The following is a 21,797-nucleotide window of genomic DNA, read 5'->3' as shown; positions in this document are numbered from 1 at the left end:
GGACACAGAAATCACAGGGCCCTGGTCAAGCCTGCATTCCAACTCATAACGAAGCCCAGACAGCACCCTTGGAGGGCACAAAGTTTGAGCTGGACTGCCATTTCCCAAGAGTGACTATATCATTTTCCTCAGCTGGGTCTCTGGACAGGTTCTGGCACATTCTTTCTTCTCCAGGCTTCTCTGGATACTTTCTCCTAACAGATTCTTTGGGGGCTTTAAAACCCCTAAGTTATATCCTTATAACTACAGTTAATAATACCGTATCACATACTTAAAAGCTGCCAAGAGAATAGATGTTAAAAAAGTTCTCATCATAAGAAAAAAAGTTTGTAACTGTATGTGATGGTGGCTGTTAACTAAATTTGTGAAGATCATTTGGCAATATATGCAAATATAGAATCATCTTATACACCTGAAATTAATATATCAATTATATACCTCAATTACGAAAAAAAACTGTTTTTCTTCCCCTTCAGTTTTATTGAGATGTAACAGATTTATAACACTGTTAGTTTCAGGCATACAACATAATGATTTGAGACTTGTAAATATTATGAAACGATCACATAGTAAGTTCACATCCATCACCTCACAGGCTTTAAACAAAAGTGTTTCTTATGACGAGAACTTTTTTAAGATTTTCTCTCTCAGCAACTTTCAAATATAGAGTACAGTATTGTTCATTACAGTCACCGTGCAGTACATTACAGCCCCAGGATTGATTTATTTTACAACTGGAAGTTTGTACCTTTAAAAAAAATTTTTTTTAATGTTTATTTATTTTTGAGACAGAGAGAGACAGAGCATGAACGGGGGAGGGGCAGAGAGAGAGGGAGACACAGAATCGGAAGCAGGCTCCAGGCTCTGAGCCGTCAGCCCAGAGCCCGACACGGGGCTCGAACTCACAGACCGCGAGATCGTGACCTGAACCAAAGTTGGACGCTCAACCAACTGAGCCACCCAGGCGCCCCGGAAGTTTGTACCTTTAGACCACCAGTTCCCTCACCCCCTTCTCCCCGTCTCTGACGTCCACCAATCTGTTCTCTGTCTCTGTAAGCTTGGTTTTGTTCTGTTTTGGGAATTCCTTATATGAGAGATCCTATAGCATCTGTCTTCCTCGGACTTATTTCACTTAGTGTAACACCCTCCATGTTGTCGCAAGTGGCAGGATTCTCTTCCTTTTTACGACCGAGTGACATTCTGTTGCATGCACGTACCACACCTTTATCCCCCCATCCGTCCGTGGACACGGGTGTTTCCATGTCTTGGCAAAAACCCCTACGTTCTTTTAACTCGTGAACTTCCTGGTGAGCACTGGGCCACAGACACAGAACCGGGCCACGTACCCGATTTCCAAGGTCTCTCCCCGAATCAGCCGTAACTTCCGGAAAAAGGAAAGTGACACAAGAGCATAGGACCTTCGGATCTTCAGGTACCCAGAAATTTCTTCAATGAGTCCGAGGTTGGCCTCCAGCTCAGCTGCCAGGTTGTCTAAGGAAAGGAGAGAATATCCAGTGAGTTGCGACAGAAATATGTTTACCCTCTCATAATTTCCCACAGTGAGGAGTCAACCTACAGGCTGCAAATGACTCCAACATAACCTGCTCAAAACGCATCATCCTTAGAATATGATCCGCAGCCTTTAACTTCAGGGTCTGCAAGTCCCTCTCTCAGTGACCAGTGCTTTTATTTTTTCTCATCTTTTACCTTCTTTGCCCTCCTCCAGACACATAGGCCTCCCCACAAGCTAGGCACATTCCTGCCTCAGGACCTTTGCACTGGCTCCCTCCTTTGCCCAGGATATTCCCTGCTTGGTTTGCTTCATCTCCAGCTCAAAGTATATGCCTCCCGAGACCAGAAACTCTTCAAAAAGAGCAAACCCCTTTATTCTCTATTTCAGGGGCTGCCAAATGACAGCCCAGGGGCCAAATTCAGTCTGTTTTGTAATTAAAGTTCAGTTGGAAAAGAGCCACGCCCCTTTGTCCGCACGTTCTCTGTGGCCTTTTTCAAGTCCACAGCAGCAGAGCTGAGTAGTTATGACAGCGACCATCTGGCCTGCAAACCTGAATATATTTATTATAGGGCCCTTTATAAGAAAAAGTCGCCAATCTCCGCTCCCTTCGTTACCCTGCTGTACTTCCCTTCATAGCAGGGTCCACCCCAAGTGTACATTATTATGTGTGGATGTGTTTATTTGTAAGATCCATCATGCATGGGTTTTGCTTTGTTCACTGTCAGTATTCAATAAATGTTTCCTGAATAAATAAACACGGGGGTGCCTTTTTGCCTGTGACAGTATTCCTGAACACAAGGTCCCCAGACTTGCAACAGGGACCGGTTCCTACTCGCTAAAAACACAGATTCCTGCCTAAGAATGCAAATTTCCAACTCGGAAAATGAGAATCGAAGGGTGGGTGGGGCCAGGGCTGAGCTGTGAATTTCAGGTCTGCAAGCCGACTTCCTGGGGTGGCTCCACTGATGAGTGTCTGGGAAGGTGGGTCCCCGCCGGCTGCCGCCCCCACCCCCAGAGCACTCACTGCCCCCTCGAATGTTGATGATTAGGCTTCCGTTGACGACGGTGCAGCCTCGGAGCTCCTGGGCAGATGTCACCGAGTCGATGGTCTTCTCGCCTTCCAGGATGTGGCAGACCTTGGGACAGGGGCCCAGGCAGGGAGTACACATCAGGCTGAAGAAAGAGTGGAGAGAGGGGGCTCAGGACACACAGAACCCCACAAGCGTGGCAGATACCACACTGCACAGGGTCCCAAGTGACTGGACCTATGCTGTCACCCTAAGGCAGGGGGCTTCGACCACAGCACGGCTGACATCTGGGGCTGGGGAATTCTCCGTGGTGCGGGTGGCCCACACCTGGAGGGTGTTAAGCCACATCCCTGGCCCCCAGCAGCACCTGCCCCTCGGCATGACAGCCAAAAATGTCCAGACATGGTCCCCTGTGGGGACAGTAAGAACCACGGTCTAATGTGCAGGTGCATGGCAGTGCTTCATGGTGGTAGGTCCTACAGCACTGCCCTGAAGTCAGGAGACTCACGCTTGTACCCCAAAACGATGGGGCCCCTGCCATACCCCAAATCAGTGGGGATCCACACTGCACCCCATGGAGGATCACGTTCTACCCCGCAGAGACAGGACTCCCTGTCTCCCATCACACTGAAGGGATGGGACTTGGGTGTTACCATGGTGATGGGAATTATTCCGAGCTGATGGGCCTGTGGGAGGAGGACCCCTCCTGCCGCCCCAAGAAGAAGGGGTGCTTCCTGTTGTGTGGGTTTGACGAGCCCACATCTAGAACACAACCTCACACGGGATCGTGTGCGATGGGGGCAGCCTTTGCCTCGGTTGCCTGTAGCCCAGGTCATCGAATAGAATACACAGCCCCTGGGAGTCCTTTGGGAACCAGCCCTCCCCTGCGCCCCACCCCTGCAGGGTCTGAGGTCGGTCTAGGCTGGCACAGCCCCCTTAGGTCCAGGCAAGATCCAGGCCAGGCCGGGCACTACCTTCTATCCCCCAGGAGGGGGTCAGAAGTGGGCACACAGCCAAGTCAGTCCAGCGGGGGTTTTACTCAAGTGCTTGGCACATGGAAAACAAGAACATGCGTCTTTGCTCTGATGGCGACTTTTTATTAGCAGCATCAGTGTTGCCATTGTTCTTAGTCACACACCGGGGCACATTCATTCTTTGGAGAGACCTCTGTGATGATAGTGCCACAAAGAACACATCCAGTCCAGTCCCAGCCCTGGCTTCAGGCGCCCTTGGAATGTCCTGAGAGGTGGGAGCATCTTTGTTATGCTAATGAGGTGGTCCCAAGGTGGCTTTAGGAAGGGGGCTGGTCACCAAAAAGACCAAGGATGGGGTTAGATGTGTGGGTCGTTCAGCCACTGAAGATGGGAGTTCAATCACATGGACGGACGGACGAGGATTCAACTGATCACAGCTGTGTGATGAGACCCCCCCCGCCCCCTGCAGGAAAAATTCTGGACAGCAGCTCAGTGACGTTTCCTGGACAGCGAATGCTGGGAGGGCCGCGTCCCTGACTCCACAGGGCAGAGCTGGGACCGTCCTTGACAACGTGTGCATCTTTAGTAATAATGCTGTCCTTGTAAGTGTGAGTAGCGTAAGTGCCTGGCGGTAAACTTTGACCGTCAAGGCATCCATTTCAAAAGTCATCCCTCTGCCCACGTTCCGAACAACACAGCCAGATAAGGAACTCGGATGCCCCCACTCATGAAGCTCCCTCTGTCAGAAAGCCCTGGGAGACCTAGATAACTGACCTCTCGAGTGACACCACTCCTCCCTTCCTGCCCTAATTCCTCTTCGTATGCTTTAAATATACCAACGAGTGAACCCGCAAACCCCCTGGCCGGGACCAACCCCTGGCCAGGACCCCAGTAACGGCGGAGCCCCAGTCCACACTCTCTATCCATGATCTCACTGTGTGGCCCGCAAGGGTGCCATGTAACCTCCAGGACTTGTGAGTCATCACCCTTGTTCCTCAAAGTTCTCAGATAGTCCTGGGGTGCCTGAGGAGCTCAGTGGGTTGAGCGTCCGACTTCGGCTCAGGTCGTGATCTCGCGGTTCGTGGGTCGGAGCCCGGCGCTGGGCTCTGTGCTGATGGCTCAGAGCCTGGAGCCTGCTTCGGATTCTGTGTCTCCTCTCTCTCTCCCTCCCCTGCTTACGCTCTCTCTGTCTGTCTCTCTCTCAAAAATAAATAAACATTAAAAAAAAAAAGTTCTCAGAGAGTCTTTGCTAAAATGTGTCCTGTGATCATAATAAGAACGACAAGGGCCAGCCCAGCCCTGGTGGGGACGCGTCTGGAGCTCACCACAGCCTGGGTGAGCCCTGCAGGCATTCCTATCCAAGGGCACTACCCTTAACAGGCTCAGGACTCACAGAACAGTATGGCTTTTATTTATTTTTTTAATACTGTGACTTGTTGCAGCAGATTATTGAACCTGAATTAGGCTACGTGAGAACCCCCAAGTTCATAGCCAGCCGATCAGAACTATGGGTGGCCTGGGTCCCCCAAAAGTGTGGCTGATATCTGGAGCGAGGGCAGTCTCGTGGAGGACGGGGCCCGATGTTCACGCCAGGTGCTCAGTGTCAGAATTGTATCACAGACTCCCAGGTGATATCAGAACAGCTGGGGCAGAAATGGAATAGTGACCAAATGTTTGGGCTCTTTTGTTGATTCTGCAAATATTCACAGAGCACCTATTATGTGACAGGTGATACTCTAAGCCAGAGGGCGGCAAACTGCGGCCCGCGGGCCAAATCCAGCAGGCCACCTGTCATGGTAAATAGCATTATGTTGGAGCACAGCCTCACCCATGGGTCTGTGTATCATCTAAGGCTGTTCTCACGCTATAGGGGCTGAGTTGTGTAGCTGCGAAGAGACCATATGGCCCTCAGAACTGAAAATATTTACTATCTGGCCCCTTGCCAATGCCTGTTCTAAGCTGCAGGCGCACAGGAGTGAACAAAACAGATGATCTACTTTGCCTGTGGGAGATTACAAGTGGCCACAGGTTGTTTGCCCGTCCCACCAAGAAGCGGTGTCGATTTCCCCATTCACTGAATCTGGGCTTGGCCCTGTGACCTGCTTTGGCCAATGGGACAGTAACAGATGTAATGCAAGCAGAGGCTTGAAAAGTACTTGTATATTGGGGCCAGGCCCTTCTTGGCTACTTGGCTGAGAAACCACGTGGAGAGAGAGGCCCTGACTGCCCATCTAAGATATGAGAGGCTATCGGATACCATCCGTCATGGCTGGCTCGGCCCAGGCCGGACAAACCACCAGTCAACCCACAAAAATCATTAAAAATCAGAAATGAGTGCTGTTTTACATTACTAAGTGCTGGCCGGTTTGTTACACGGCAGGAGCCAACCGATACACTTGTGAAACATTACAGTCAGGTTGGGTAAAATGAACATATTGGCAATTAGAACATCAATTAGTGGTAAATGCCGTGAAAAGAGTGACAGTTGTGTGATGTGCCCAGGAGTACTCAGATGCTAATTCAGACAGGGCCGTCAAATAGGGGAGGGTTCTCAAAGGAAGTGACTTTTAGGCTGGGACCTGGACGAGGAGAAGTGAGCCATGCAAAGATCAAGGGGCAGAGTATTCTAGGGGGAGGGAACAGGGATGCCCCACACCCACTGCACTCTTAATATTCATCCCAAATATTCACTCTCCTCATCCCAGGAAAGAGCACGCAGGTGCTCGCACCATGGACTTCAAAGTGACCGTAGATAGTGATCTAAAGCTTTTTAATGAATCATGTAGGTTCCCAGACCTCAGTTCTGAAAATACCAAAAACCATTTCCCAGATAAACCACAAGAATGGAAGAAACTATATCTGGCCTTATTTGATATCAAACCACATTAGAAATAAAAGCACTAGGGGCGCCTGGGTGGCTGAGTCAGCTGAGCGTCCCACTTCGGCTCAGGCAGTGATCTCGCGGTTCGTGAGTTCGAGCCCCGCGTCGGGCTCCATGCTGACAATTGAGAGCCTGGAGACTGATTCTGTGTCTCCCTCTCTCTCTGCCCCTCCCCTGCTCACACTCTGTCTCTCTCTCAAAAAATAAAGATGAAAGAAAGAGAAAGAAAGAAAGAAAGAAAAAAAGAAAGGAAGGAAGGAAGGAAGGAAGGAAGGAAGGGCGAGCGAGCTAAAGTCTTTCATAAAATAAAAACTTCAGGGGCACCTGGGTGGCTCAGTCAGCTGAGCATCTGACTTTGGCTCAGGTCATGATCTCGCAGCCTGTGAGTTCGAGCCCTGCATCGGGCTCTGTGCTGACAGCTCAGGGCCTGGGACCTGCTTCGGATTCTGTGTCTCCCCCTCTCTCTGACCCTCCCATGCTCATGCACTGTCTCTCTGTCTCTCAATAATAAATAAACGTTAAAAATAATAATAATAACTTCAGACGGAAAGCCATTGATTTTTTTTTGAAGCCAACGAAGTAAAATATTGCTATGACGAGTCACAATTGGCATTGTCCTCTCTGCCCTCTTCCCCTTGGTAAAGGACCCAGACATCACAGGGCAGGCTGCCGGTTCCTTGGGGCTTTGGTTCTAGGCGGGGCCACTGGGCCATCAGCAAGCACAACAAAGAAGTCTCGTCTATGTCTCAGGTCTCAGTTACGGTCAGGGAAAAAAAAAACAAAAGACCTTTTATTTAAAGCCAATGTCTCTGAAACAAACATCTCACCGGAAGATGTTAATATCCATGCTGTATTTCAAACATGGAAAAAACACAAAAAACAGAAATGAATCAAAAGGACTATGGTCATTTTCCCAACCTGACTGATAAACTGGCCAGGAAAAAAAAAAAAAAACAAACCCCTGTCTGGCGTGCAAAGTTGATTTATAGAAGCCTATTTTTGGTCAACAAAGCTACTTGATAGGTTCTATCAAAAACAAGTAAAACAAAACATTTTGTACTTGCAGGTTTCACAAACACTCAAAGAGAGGCTCATAAGAACTGAAATAAAGACTGTTTTCCTTCCCACCCACTCCACCCGGGGAAATAAAATTTCCCACCAGAACACGCTTGCTTGGCTAATTCTCAAGTCTGAAGAGGAAGATTTTTTACGTAAGCAGATCAGCTCAAGGTCCCTGGACGTGCGTCTGTTTCTGATTTGTTTTTTTGTTGTTTTGCGGGGGGCGGTGGGGGGGGGGGTCCAACCTCAACACAAAAGCCAGGAAACAGATTTTTTAAACTTGGTTATGGCCCTGAGACACTGAAATAGCTCATCTAAAAATCTAACATCATGAACAAAAAGTCTGCAATGTGTATAGGAAATCTGACTCACCTCCGAAAAGAGAAAACCCTATTTCTCACCCAAACAGTAGGAAATGGTTTCATGGCAGTGTCCTTCAAAACGTAACAAAGCCCTGGGAACAGTCTAGAACGGAGTCTCTCTCCTCCTTGTGCTCCAGGCTAATCTCAGCATGCTGTCTGGCTCCAGTTGGGGAAAACATAAAAACCTCAGCTCTGTTCTTGGTTGTAACATCTGGGCGGCTACATCATTTGGGACAGTCCTGTCCGTGGGAAGGATTCTAGGGGAAACCAAGGACCTCTGTCTTTATGTCTTCTATTACCAAAGCTAAGCCCAGAAAACCGTTAACAGGGTGGGTAAGAGGGGGTGCCTGGGTGGCTCAGTCGGTTAAGTGTTTGACTCCTCATTTCAGCTCAGGTCATGATCTCATGGTTCGTGAGTTCCAGTCCCACATCAGGCTCTGCACTGACAGTTCGGATCCTGCTTGGGACTCTCTCTTTCCCTCGCTCTCTGCCCCCGCCCCCCACTCATACTCTGTGTCTCTCTCTCTTGCTTTCAAAATGAATAAACTTAAAAAATAATTTAATGTTCATTTATTTTTGAGAGAGAGACACAGAGCCTGAGCAGCGGAAGGGCAGAGAGAGAGGGAGACACAGAATCCAAAGCAGGCTCCAGGCTCTGAGCTGTCAGCACAGAGCCCGACGCGGGGCTCGAACCCACGAACCGTGAGATCATGACCCGAGCCGAAGTCGGACCCTTAACTGACTGATCCACCCAGACACCCCAACTTTAAAAAAATTTTTTTTAATTTAAAACTAAAATAAAATTAAAATTAAAAAAAAAAATTTAATGGTGGGTAAGACACTGAAAAACGTTTGCTCTCCAGTCCTTTATAGAAGGTTTGTCGATTCCTGTTCCAAAGGCCAGGACCAAAAACAGGAGGCAGAACTGGCATAGATCCAAGCGTGTGTGTGTGTGTGTGTGTGTGTGTGTACATATGTATATATGTGAACCAGTCGCCAGCCGCCCCCTCACTCATAGCCTGTTAACTCGTGTTTCTCACACAGTGCTAACCACACGTGGCCTCCCCTCTTTGCCGCCCCCTCCCCGGAACCCGCGCCCAGGACTCACTTGCTGGAATTCATCGTGTACCCCGAGGGGCACTCAGGGATGCACCTGTTGTTGTGAATGACATACTGGTGGCAACCCTGTCTCCGGGAGTTCTTGCATTTATTGTGCAGGTCCCGGCAGAAGCTGAAGTTCACGCAGCGCCAGTCTTGGAAGTGGTAGTAGGGGGGCGGGCAGGTCTCCACGCACCTGCCGTCCAGGTAGAAGTTGCGACAGGCCACGCACTTGGTGGGGTCGTCGGGCTCGGAGCAGTTGCCCAGACACTCGCTGTGGCAGCAGAGGCCGTCGGCCGTGCAGCCGTGCGACTTGCAGATGGTCGGACAAACTGGAGGGAGAGGAAAAACAGCTGGTCAACAGCTTCGCCCGGGTGCCGTCTGCACAGACAGAGAGTCTGGAGGAGGGAGGGGGAAGCCAAACAAAATAATAACAGCGAGAGTCTCACGTCTACCATGCTTGCTCCACACCAGTCCCCCAAACCTGCGGCGTGCTCGTAAACATTTAAGACCGCCCCGGGGAGGAAGGCAGAGAGGTTCCCACCTGCAGCCTCTGCAAATTTCCACGGTGTAAACACCCCCGCCTCCGTCCATTTGAAGGTACCAGAGATACTGTTGCACATGGAACCAGTAAGAGACAGTACTAACTATCAGGGTGCCTGGGTGGCTCAGTCGGTGAAGCATCCGACTCCTGATCTCAGCTCGGGTCACGATCTCACGGGTTTGTGAGTTCCAGCCCCGCGTGGGGCTCCGCACCGTCAGTGCAGAGCCTGCTTGGGATTCTCTCTCTCTGTCCCCTCCCCCTTCGCAGGCGCTCTCTCTCGGGATAAAGAAACTTAAAAAACAAAGAGATACACACTGTAGCAGAGCATTAAACAGCGTATCCGCTATAGAGCGGTAACAGCAGCAAATAACCTCAAGAGCACAAGGAACAGAAAAATGCCGTGAGAGCATAGGAAGTGGTGAGGATCCATTCCCTTTGTTTGTAACGTAATTTGTTAAGTCTGCATCATGCACGTTTTGATCACCGCTTCCTCAATCACCAGGGCACACATCTCCTGAAAACGTGATCATCGGGTTCTGGCCAGCCGGCGCCGGCATGCGGCTTTAATACCGCCATGTAACCAGATCTATCGTTGTGTCCATTTTCTCCATGTTACAAATGGGGAAACCAAGGTACGAGAAGGTGAAGTTAACGGGCCAGCGGTCATTTATCGCTTCAACGGCCATCTGACCGCCCCGATCTAGATACCGCAGCCAAGGGACAAGGTGGCCGCAGACCCACCTGCCGGAGGGGAGGCAGGTTAACGGAGGAGGCAGATTAGTTACCTAAACACACAAATGGGTAACTCGAAGGTAGAAGGTACCGAGCTCCTGGCTGGAGGTAAGGGGAGGGGGACGTTTCGGTTGCAAATGAGGGAGATAATGAAAGGAAGAAAGGGGAAGGCCCTGCAGATGGGGAGGTCAGAGGCTTGCATAGATTTTGTGGCTGGGGCAGTTTCTTGTCCCATGCAAGTGAGCTTCTCCACCAAAGGCTGGACTCTGCCCTGGCTTCCCACAGCGGCTCATCACCTATCCCTTCTCTCCCCACGTCTGGCCACACGTCCCTTCCTAATTACCCCTTGATTTCAGTCCCTCCCTTCCCAGGCTGCCGGCAGATCTGTCCGTGGACAGGCGGCTTCCCTGAGGCTGGACAGGACCCCCCCCCCCCCCCCCCCCCCGGCACAGCCTGTTCGGCTCACGCACTCCGTGTGGCCTGAGACAAGGTTTGGACGCTGGGGAGTGTTCCTGACCCCCTCCCCCCAGCCCTCAGACTTGTTGTTGCAGCCACTTCACGGCCCCGCGGGACCCCAACGACCCGCCCTGGGAAACAGAAGTGGCCCCGGAAGCCGCGTTCACACAGGGGCAGCACTGTCGGCTGGAACTTCCTACGAGGACAGTAATGTTCTCAGGCTGCACTGTCCAACGCGGTAGCTACCTCTTCCCTGTGGCTGTCGTGTGCGGTTAGTGCAATGAGGAACCGATTTTTTTTTTAATCGTGGCAAAGTACACATAGCATAAAACTGACGATCTTAAGCATTTTTGTCACGTTTGCTTATTTTTGAGAGAGAGAGAGAGACAGAGAGAGAGAGAGAGAGAGAGAGAGAGAGCACGCAAGCTGGGGAGAGGCAGAGAGGGAGACGCGGAATCCAAAGCAGGCTCCAGGCTCTGAGCTGTCAGCACAGAGCCCGATGCGGGGCTCAGGTTCACGAACCATGAGATCATGACCTGAGCCGAAGTCAGATGCGTAACGGACTGAGCCACCCAGGCGCCCTGACCATCTTAAAACCATTTTTAAGGGCACGGCTCAGAGGCACCAGGTATATTCACACTGTCATGCGACCACTCCTACCACCTGTCTCCGGAACTTTCTCACGTTCCCCAAACTGAGACTCTGTCCCCATGAAACACTGCCTCCCCACCTCCTTCCCCACCCCCAGCTCCCACCATCTACTCTCGATCTCTGTGCACAGGAATCCTGAAAGTGGAATCATAGGACTGGCTTTTTTGTGACTGGCTTCTTCCACTGCGCATACTGTCTTCAAGATTCATCCATGTTGTAGCAACTGTCAGAATTTCCTTCCTTCTTAAGGGTGAAAAGCATTCTGTTGTGTGTATATACCATTTTCTTGATTCCCTCATCCATCAGTCGGCACTGACTGGGGATGTTTCCACCTGTGGGGCATTGTAAATACTGCTGTTAAGATCACGGCTACCCAAACATCTCTTCAAGATTCAGCCTTCAATTCTCTTATGCATATACCCAGAAGCAGAGTTGCTGAATCACACGGTAATTCTATCTGTAATTTCTATCTGTAATTTCTTGAGGAATCGCCATACTGGTTTCCACAGCAGCTGCACCATTTTACTGTCCCACCAAGAAGGCACAGGGGTTCCAAGTGCCACTGGGGGACTAAACTTTTCACTGTTCATTCTTTGCTTTTAATTTTACCAGCCACAGTAGCCACTGGGTCGTGCACCGGACAGCACAGGCTTCGAGAATGAAAGTGAACTCCTCACCAAGGCTGAGAGATCTAGCCTGCACTGGCCTCTCAGAGTCCTTCCCCCGGGGCCCAGACAGCAGCCACTTGAATCTCCTCTCTTCCCCCCCCCCACCAACGCCCCCACCCCCTGCTTCCTCCACCCCACCGCCCCTGCACGGTCCTGCCTGAGGACCTTTGCATCTGCTGTTACGACTGGCTGAAGCACCCTGGCTGTGATCCTCCCGTGACTGACTCCTTCCCGTCCTCCCTGCCCCAGGACTCTTGAAAGACCTTCTCCGACCTTCCCGCTGGAAGTCACTCCCTCCTTCCCAACCGTGTGCCAGCACCTTATGTGATGACATTTTTCTTGTAGTATTTCTCGCTCTCAGAAACGATCCTGGCCGCTTGCTGACTGTGAGTCTAGAGGGAAGGCTAGAGACAGGCCACGTCTCCACCTGCTACACCAGCTGCCACGACACTCACCCCGAACGAGGCTCGCACCTGCAGGCCAGCAGACACATCTCCGACAAGCCAGAGAGGAGGCATAAAGCAACAGCTTTGGAGAAGTTCCAAGCACCCAACTTTTAGCCACTGGCTCAAGAGGGCATCTAAGACCCATCCCCTGCCACAGGTGCCCCACAAATGGTGAAAATTTACACGCAAAAATTGGAGCATCGATGCATGGGTGCATATTCGGATTTTTTGTGTCACGGACCCAAAAAGAACTAAGAAGCTCTAATAGGAGCAAAGTGGGACAATGGGGGAATGTCTGTGTAGGTTTTTTTTAGGGATTACATATCACCCATTAGAATCTCACTTAATTCTAATAAAGCAGGGACACAGGGTAAGTGCCATTATCTCCATTTCTTTTTTTAAATATTGTTTGTTTGTTTATTTTGAAAGTGAGAGAAAGAGCAAGCAGGGGAGGGGCAGAGAGAGGGAGAGAGAGAATCCCAGGCAGGCTCCGTGCTATTGGCACAGAGCCCGATGCGGGACTCGAACTCACAAACTGTGAGATCATGCCCTGAGCTGAAACCAAGAGTCAGACGCTTAACTGACTGAGCCACCCAGGTCCCCCCCTCATTATCTCCATTTCACAGAGGCAAGAAGACAGGCCCTTTTGAGAAGCAGCAGGGCCAAAGTTAAACCTTGATCTTTAGGCTCTGAATCTGATATTCCTGGGTCTAAAGAATCACCAGGTGGGAATGCAAACTGGTGCAGCCACTCTGGAAAACAATATGGAGGTTCCTCAAAAAGTTAAAAATAGAACTACCCTACGACCCAGCAATCACACTACTAGGCAGTTATCCAAGGGACACAGGTGTGCTGTTTCGAAGGGACACATGCACCCCCATGTTTATAGCAGCACCATCGACAACAGCCAAAGTATGGAAAGAGCCCAAATGGCCATCGATGGATGAATGGATAAGGAAGATGTGGTATATATACACAACGGAGCATTACTAGGCAATCAAAAAGAACAAAATCTTGCCATTTGCAACAACGTGGATGGAACTAGAGGGTTTTGTGCTAAGCGAGATAAATCAGAGAAAGACAAACATGATTTCACTCGTATGTGGAACTTAAGAAACAAAACAGACGAACGTCAGAGAAGGGAAGCAAAAATAGGATAAAAAGAGAGAGGGAGACAAACCATAAGAGATTCTCAAATACAGAGAACAAACTGCGGGTTGCTGGAGGGGGTGTTGGGTGGGGAGATGAGCTAACTGGGGGATGGGCATTAAGGAGAGCGTTTGTTCAGATGAGCACTGGGTGTTATATGTAAGTGATGAATCACGAGGTTCTATTCCTGAAATCATTATTACACTATATGTTAACTAACGTGGATTTAAATTAAAAAATAGAAATAAAGAATCACCACGGCCACCCACAGGGTCCATGCGGCCCAGGGAAGAAGTGACCTACACTCACCTTTGGCAACACAGCACCCACCACCCCACAGGCACACCACAAAGATGTCTTTAAAGCAACAGCCTCAGTTTTCTTGTCTGTAAAATGGGGACAACAATCACTTAATTTCTCACAATAAGATGATGTGGAAAAGGCACAGAATCCTTCCATCCACACGTCAGTTTGATACAAGTTAGCTGCTACGGGTGCTATTATTATGATCGCTATCATCACTAACGACCTGTTTGTAGGAACCCAAGGGCCGAAACTCAAGGGCAGGAAGCAATATAGAAGGCAGACAATTATTATCTCGGACCCACAAAGACCCCACCCTCCGGGAAGGCATATGTGAGAACAGGCAGGAAAGGCTCTATTTCCTGGGCTGGGGCTGTGTCTAAGGGTCAGCCCTTGAGTTCAAAAGAAGCATTAGCAAAGGCCCAACAAAAACTTCCCAAACACATAAGCCTTCCGGCCTAGACAATGCCAAGAAAAAATACTCAACACTTGCGCACAAGGCCGGAGGCGGACGGCTGGGGTTTTCAATTTCACCCTGGAGCCCACCTGAGAAGCAGCTCATTCTCCGGCACAGCTGGCCAGCTTTTCCTGCAAAGCGGCCCCAGAGAAGTCACGCAAGCACCGGCCGGGCTATGCCCAATAAAACTTTATTTACAGAAGCAGGCAAGGGGCTGGATGGCTTACTGGCCTCTGCTCAGGGACACATACCTGTGACTGCGTCACTATTTCTGTCAGGGCCTAGGCTCTGGGGAGTCAGACATCATCTCATAGATGGATACCCTGCAGGGGCGCCTGGGGGGCTCAGTCGGTTGAGCGTCCGACTTCGGCTCAGGTCATGATCTCACGGTCCGTGAGTTCGAGCCCCGCGTCGGGCTCTGTGCTGATGGCTCAGAGCCCGGAGCCTGCTTCGGATTCTGTGTCTCCCTCTCTCTCTGACCCTCCCCCCCGCTCATGCTCTGTCTCTGTCTCTCTCAAAAATAAAAAAAATTTAAAAATTGTAAAAATAAAAAAACTTTAAAATTGTAAAAGGTAAATAAATAAAACATCATAGATGGATATGCTGTAAATGACGTTTATCCAACAGAAGACATGATCTCTCACAGATGACAATGGTGTGGCCCCAGGGGACCTTAAGTGGCCCCGAACCTAAGCGGGCAATCCTATTTTAGTGACCACAAATGCTTTGGCATTGACATCCTGTGGGCCCCCCTCACTAAAGGGTTACAAGAAATGTGTTTCTGGGTGTTCTTTCCCTTTTTTTTTTCCTTTTTACATAAAAGTTGTGTTGTTAAACTTTTGAAGGCTATGCTTTGATAGTGATAAGCCACCTCTGGGTGTCTCCCATTCTGTTTCCGAGTACTTTCATCTTATTTAATAGAAATGCCACTGGGCTGGCCCCTGCCCCCCTCCCCAGGCTGAATTATGAAAACCACAGGTTGTGCAAGATGGAAAACGACCAGATGGAGGAGGGGGCTGACTTTCTCTCCCCAGGCACTTCGACCCGCCCCCTCTCGTAGACACCAGTCGAGCCCCAGCCGTCCCAGCTGCCCAGGCTCAGAGGGCCACCACCCTGGGCTCTTTCTGCCAAAGACAGCCAAAGACAATGGCAGCCTCCTCGAGAAACCTCCAAGCGGTCCGGGGTCTGCCCACTTTCCCAGGACAGGTGCATGCTGTGTAGGGAACATCCACCCAGACCTCCTAGAGACCAGCACCAGTCAGTCCTGTCTTGCAAACACACAAGTTCCTTGTCCAACCATCTCCCTTTCGCCCCACAAGGTGCCTTGGGCTGTTGGCCCTGTGCCTTCCCACTTCTCCCTAAAGGTTCCCCAAACCCCTGGCCTCCAGTTACCCTAGCAAAAGTAGCCACAACCTTCCTGAAACTTTATCTCAGGTGGTTTTTCCACTATACCCTGTCAGGAAGATTGATAATGGACCCCAAAACAAATCCACAAAGTGAGAAGCCAGCCGTGTCGGAACCCTCTGGCCGGACCCTCTCAAGCGTGCAATGCTCCCCACCAAATGATGCCTCCCGTAGAGAGAGAGAACAACCAGAATGTCAACTTACTTAAGAAGAGGTGATTCAAGGGCACCTGGGGGGCTCAGTCAGGTTGAGCATCCGACTTTGGCCCAGGTCATCGTCTTATGGTTCGTGAGTTCAAGCCCTGCACTGGACTCTGTGCTGACAGCTCAGAGCTTGGAGCCTTCTTCGGATTCTGGGTCTCCCTCTCTCTCTGCCCCTCCCCTGTTCATGCTTACTCGCTCTCTCTCTCAAAGAATAAATAAATAAGTAAATGCATGAATAAATGTTTAAAAAAATTAAACAGAAGAAGAAGAGGAGGAGGAGGAGGAGGAGGAGGAGGAGGAGGAGGAGGAGGAGGAGGAGGAGGAGATTCGAAGCAAAGGAGGCAAGTGCAATTTGACCCAGTATTTCCTCTCCTAGGAGTCACCCCACAGACCAGAGAGAATGTGTACACACAGACACCTGGACAAGAAGTCTACACCCTACAGGACATTACCAGTTGGGTTTATAACAGTAAAGGACTGGAAACAACCTGAAGGTCCATAGCAAGAGCCCACGTGAATACATTTCTGTGGATTGAGGAGTGGAATAGTACGCAGCCATAAACAGAGAAGGCAGCTCGATGCATTCCGAGGTTGGAGTCACTTCCGAGATGGCAATAAGCGACATAAGCAAGGTGCAGAGCAGTGTCTGAAGAACGTAACACGTTTGTGGAGAAAGGAAAGGCACAAACACAGCGGGGACGCAAAACAGGACAGCTAGTTTATTAAACCGTCTAGAAGTTTCTCCTCTTCTTTTTTAAAAGAATTTTAAGGTTTTAGATTAAAGAGTGATGTATTTAAAGTTTACTTATTTTGAGAAAGAGAGAAACAGAGAGAACCAGCAGGGGAGGGTAAGAGAGAGGGTGGGGCAGAGGCCCGGAACCAGGCTCTGTACTGACAGCAGAGAGCCCAATGCAGGGCTCGAACTCACAAACCACGAGATCACGACCTGAGCCAAAGTTGGACGCGTAACCCACTGAGCCACCCAGGTGCCCCAGTCTGGTAGTTTCTTATAAATACATACTCTTATCCTTACCACACAACCTAGGGGTTTACCCAAGTGAAATAGAAACAAACAAACAACCCATGTTCACACAAAGACCTGTATTCAGGTGTTTATAGTGGCTGTGTTGGTAATCACCCAAAACTGGAAACAACCCAAATATCCCTTGACTGGGGAACGGATAAACATTATACCTGCGCACAATGAACACTACTGAGCAATCAACAAAGAATGAAGTGTTGATGTCTACACCGTGGAGGGATTCCAAATGCACTGTATTGAGGGTAAGAAGCCAGTCTCAGGTGCTATACACGAATGGATTCCTTTCACAGGATATCCAGGGACTGTGGAGACATCAGTGGTCACCAGGGGCTGAAACCGAGGAAGCAGTGGAAAGGGGCCCAGGGGAATTTGGGGGGATGAGGAACCATTCCGTATCTTGACTGTGATGGTGGTCAGAATCCGCACAACTTTATACCAAAAAAGAGTGGATTCTGCTGTATATAAATTATACCTTTAAATGGGGGGTGGGAAGGAATGGGGCGCCCGGGTGGCTGAGCATCTGACTCTTGATTTCGGCTCAGGTCATGATCCCAGGGTCACGGGATCGAGCCCTGTGTCAGGCTGTGTGCTGAGCGTGGAACCTGCTTAAGATTCTCTCTCTCTCCCTCTGCCCCTCTCCCACTCTCTCTCTAATAAAAAATTAAATTAAATTAAAAATAAACAGGGAGGGGGAGAGAAAAGGACAAATGCAACATATGTCCCTCTGGGAGGGAGGGAAATGAGCTTGGAGAGTAGATAGTAATATCCTTACCTACCAGCAAATTTGATTTTTTTTTCACTGTATGTATGTGTACTACCCTGACATCTATTTGAACACACAGTTTTAAAAAGCCTCTGGTAGACAATTAATAAGTGTTATTGATCAATTATATAATTCTATCCTCAATAGTTCCAGCAGAACTATGTAGAGCTGCCAGGTATCACTGAGAGCTTTTCAGAAGGTGAAGATCGTTTTTGTGTTATTACAAAATCAACAGTCAAAGCGACTAAATAAGAAATGTGGTCATAGATCTGAAACCGGGCCAGGAAAAAAATAGTATTGATGAGGAGGACAACGCTGGCACAAGAGATGAGGTTTATACACGAGGCTGTGGATTAAAATACTGCCTCAGTGTTGATTTTCTGATTCTTATCATTGTACTGCTGCTGTGTAGGCTTAAGAATTAAGGGTAAAGGGGCAGTATGCCTACAATCGTCCCAAATGGTTTAGGAAAAAGAAAAAAATGTGCATAAGGTTTGTACATAAATACTTTAGAGATAAAATACGGTGAGAACGTAACAACTAATGAATCTGAATACAATCCTTGCATCCCATCTGTAAACTTAAAAGCTACATCAAAACAAAAAGGTTAAAAAAAAAAATCCAAAATAACATTTAAACCCTGGAAGAGTGAGAAAGACTAGCGCAGCGACAGGCTTAGAAAAATACAGCCACCTTCTTTTTCTCTTTGCCTTTTAAAGTTCAAATCGGTTTGGGTTTTCTTCATTAAGAAGCTGTATGGTAAAAAGCAAAAGAAAGCCAAAGGTATGTTTCCATAGCACGACATATGTTAATAACATTTTGTTACATTTCTCTCCAAAGCCTGTAGTTTAAAAAAAAATTTTTCAAGATTTATTATCCCCGAAATTGCTGCTTTCCAGAAATTTCCAAACGGAACAGTTGCGTCATGGGCCTGCAGACACATTCCCCGCAGGGCCCCGCGGCTCTTTGCAAGTGTGAATTTTATAAACTCTGCAGAGTCATTTACTCGGTTTCGCAGTCCTTCTCCCCCACACCCGGCCCGGATCCCGGAGCCCCCCGGGCGCGGGCACACCCCCACCCCGGGAAATCCCTCCCGCCGCAATCCAGAGGATGATCTAACGGTGGTGTGAGGGCCTGGGGCGACCTTCTGACAGCTGGCGGCGGGGGTGGAGGGTGGGGCCGGGGAGGGTCAGCAGACACCCTTTCGAGTCCGCGACCCACGAGAAGCGACGCCGCAAGGACGCGTGTCCTTGAACCAGGGACGCTCCCTTTTCTTTCCCTAACAATGCCGCCCCCACGCGCGCACGAACCGATTCGCTTTCCAGATGCGTGTGTTATTGACTTGCGAGGCTCTTCGGAGACATACGGCGTCGCACGCAGGCCAGGAAGGGGGTGGGCCTAGGGAAGGGGGGGGCGGTGGCTCCCCGTGAAGGCAGCCTCAGGATTGGTCGGTTGCAGGTATCTGCGTGTGTGTAGTTCCTAACGGACAGGCGGTCCAAGGGCGGGCCCCGCCCCCTCGAGCCAGCGGCCGCGCAGTACAAAGCCCGAAGCGCGTTCCGTTCCGTGAAATCCGGGCCGGGCAGTGGCGGCGGCCGCAGCGCCGCCCTCGCGCTCAGCCAATAAACGGGCGTGCTGCCGGAGTTCTGGCCCCGCCCCCGGGGCGCGCGGGGCTCGGTCGGCGGACTGGTGCTCGCGGCTGTGACCGCCGCTAGGCGGTCCGCGCCGGGGGCCCCGGGGAGGGTGTGTGTCTTGGGAGGCAGCGGTGGGGGGGGGGGGGGGGGTCCTCTCGAGGATGCAGACCCTGCAGGGCGGGCCTGCAAAGAATGGAACTTCGGAAGAAGTTAAAGAAAGGATGAAACCGAGTGTGCGGGCGGCCCCAAGCACGACTGCGCGTCTTGGGCTGCGCGCGAGCTGGGCGTGTGCCCGGGAGGAGATCGGGTCACCGCGTGGCACCGCCTGGGATGGCCGAGGGGCGCCCTGGCCGCGGGCCTCCCTCGGGAGGGGCCCAGAGGAGGGCAGCGGTTCTCCAGGGTCACACAGCAAAATCCCCCAAGTCGGAGGCCAGGGGTAGTGGCAAGGGCAGAGCCCACACAACAGGGACTGTGCTCTCTCGGACCCTACTCCCGATATTTCCACCCACCACTCACCCAGAAGACCAAGGACCATACTCATAAGTTACACTTTTAAGAAAATCTACAGGCTATCTTGGGGGTACCCTCTAGCCAGTGTTCCCTGTAGATTTGAAGACTGTGTACTCAATGTGTATTTCCAATTCCGGTAAACCGAGGCAATGAATGGGCGTTATCTCTAACCACACCGGACCAAGAATACACTTTAAAATGTGTATGTATTCCGTTTGCAGAATACAACGTTCAACCCACATCTCCTTTTGAGGCACAGAAAAGCCGCTTTGCTAATGCCAACTCAGCTAGCAGGCAGCAGGATCAAAACTCGAACCCGGATCTCCCAAGGAGAATGGGACTGGGTGTGGTATCACTGAGTTCTACTGTGGGTTTTATTCACCTGTTCCCCACCCCGGCCCATCCAGACCTGGCCCCTTCTAGGCACTGGTATGCAGAAATGAATGCAGACACGGTTTCTTCTTTCCCAACATGCACAAGAGACAGGTGAGCCCTGTGAAAGGAAGGACCTTGCCTGTCTTATTACTGCATCCCAGAGCAATGCACACAGTAGGTGCACAGTAAAGCTCACAGGGGGGAAAAAAAAGATGGGAGAGCAAGTGGGATACTGGCTTTATCCCATCAGGAGAGGTACAGTATGTGCAAATGCATGAATCATCAGAGCTGCCTTTAGGGAACTATAAACAGTTCAGAGTTGATGAAGGGCAAAGTACAGGTGAAGAAGCATGGGAGGTCAGGGCAGACAGGAAGGTTAGGGAGCGGAGGGGCTTGGACTATGCACCTCAGGAGGAGCCAAAGAAGGGCTTCAACCAGAAAAGACACCATCAGATCCATGTGTGGGGCAATTTTCTAGCTCTCTGGTGGACAGCTGAGGAAGGCAAGGGCAGAGGAGACAGGAAGGAAGAGGCTGGCTTCTGAAACCACCAGGGAGGTGGAGCCTTCAGGACTTATCTCCCAGCTGGGTCGCAAGTTTTCACCTTGGGCAGCTGGACACGACTCACAAGACAAATGACAAACAAGGAAGCTGGGTGCTCAGACTTGCCTGGCCTGGGTTTGAGGTGTGGAGTCTAGAACGTCAAGGTTTCTGCACTCGATTGTCTTTGTGTTTGCTAAGTCCCTCCTCAGCCCACCCCAGTCTGATCCTAAAAACCACTCTTGCAAGGTGCAAGAACCCCTGTTTGTTTGTTGTGGACAATTTTTAAAGTTTTCTTCATTTGTGTATGTAATACATACATGTGTTAGGCAGTTACTGTAAAAGTTAACTTTTTAAAAGTTGTTTCTACCTACTCATGTTTTCTGCTTCTTGGACCAAGGTACACTTTACAGGCTACTTAGAAATTAACAATAGTAATGGCACAGCTTATGAGATGCAGGCATTGCTGCTCTTGGGGCAAATTCACAGCCTTCGGTTCTTCCACAGTGTATGGATCAATCTAAATAAAATAAGCACTTAAAACACTAAGTAATTTCACTAATATTTCCAAAAGTATTACCAGACCTAATTTTTAGTGGGTTTTAAATTAAATTTCTATTTTCATTCTTAATTTTATGTACAATATTTGCTCTTCCCCCTCCCCCAATTTTTTTCTTACATTACTTTATAAATTCTTTGGAAAGCAGCACTGTCCTATAAACTTTCTACATTGATAGAAAAGTTCTGTATCTGTGCTGTCCAAATTCACAAGCCACACGTAGCCACTGAGAGCTGGAAATCTGGCTAACGTGACTGAGAAGCAATATTCATGAGGCTAGTTGCTACCTTACCGGGCACTGCAGCTCTGAAAGACCCAGTTCTTGGGTTTGTCCATTCTATTTGTTTCCTAAATCAGTTAGTCCCTGTTAATTTAGTATTTCCTTCTTCCCATATAGATTTGTTCTATTATTCATCGTCTCATTTTTGTGATTTCTCTGCGTGATCACTTA

The 21,797-nt window shown here is 49.8% G+C and overlaps 1 protein-coding gene across 4 annotated transcripts in view; it reads right to left on the bottom strand.

The window, feature by feature from the left end:
• The window catches only part of INSR (insulin receptor), a 114,919-nt gene that overhangs the window by 40,474 nt on the left and 52,648 nt on the right, over positions 1–21,797 (bottom strand). For 3 of the 4 annotated variants that reach the window (XM_042928284.1, XM_042928281.1, XM_042928282.1), the window contains exons 2-4: positions 8,926–9,247; positions 2,538–2,686; positions 1,347–1,491 (exon numbers count right to left, since the gene is read on the bottom strand). In XM_042928284.1, the coding sequence (XP_042784218.1) occupies positions 1,347–1,491; positions 2,538–2,686; positions 8,926–9,247 (616 nt within the window). The remainder of the gene's footprint in view (positions 1–1,346; positions 1,492–2,537; positions 2,687–8,925; positions 9,248–21,797) is intronic. The other variant, XM_042928283.1, reaches the window with a different exon arrangement.

This window comes from Panthera leo, chromosome A2 (assembly GCF_018350215.1).
Source record: "Panthera leo isolate Ple1 chromosome A2, P.leo_Ple1_pat1.1, whole genome shotgun sequence".
Lineage (NCBI taxonomy): Eukaryota > Metazoa > Chordata > Mammalia > Carnivora > Felidae > Panthera > Panthera leo.
Note: the sequence above shows the minus strand (reverse complement) of the source record. Positions and strands in the feature narration are given on the sequence as shown.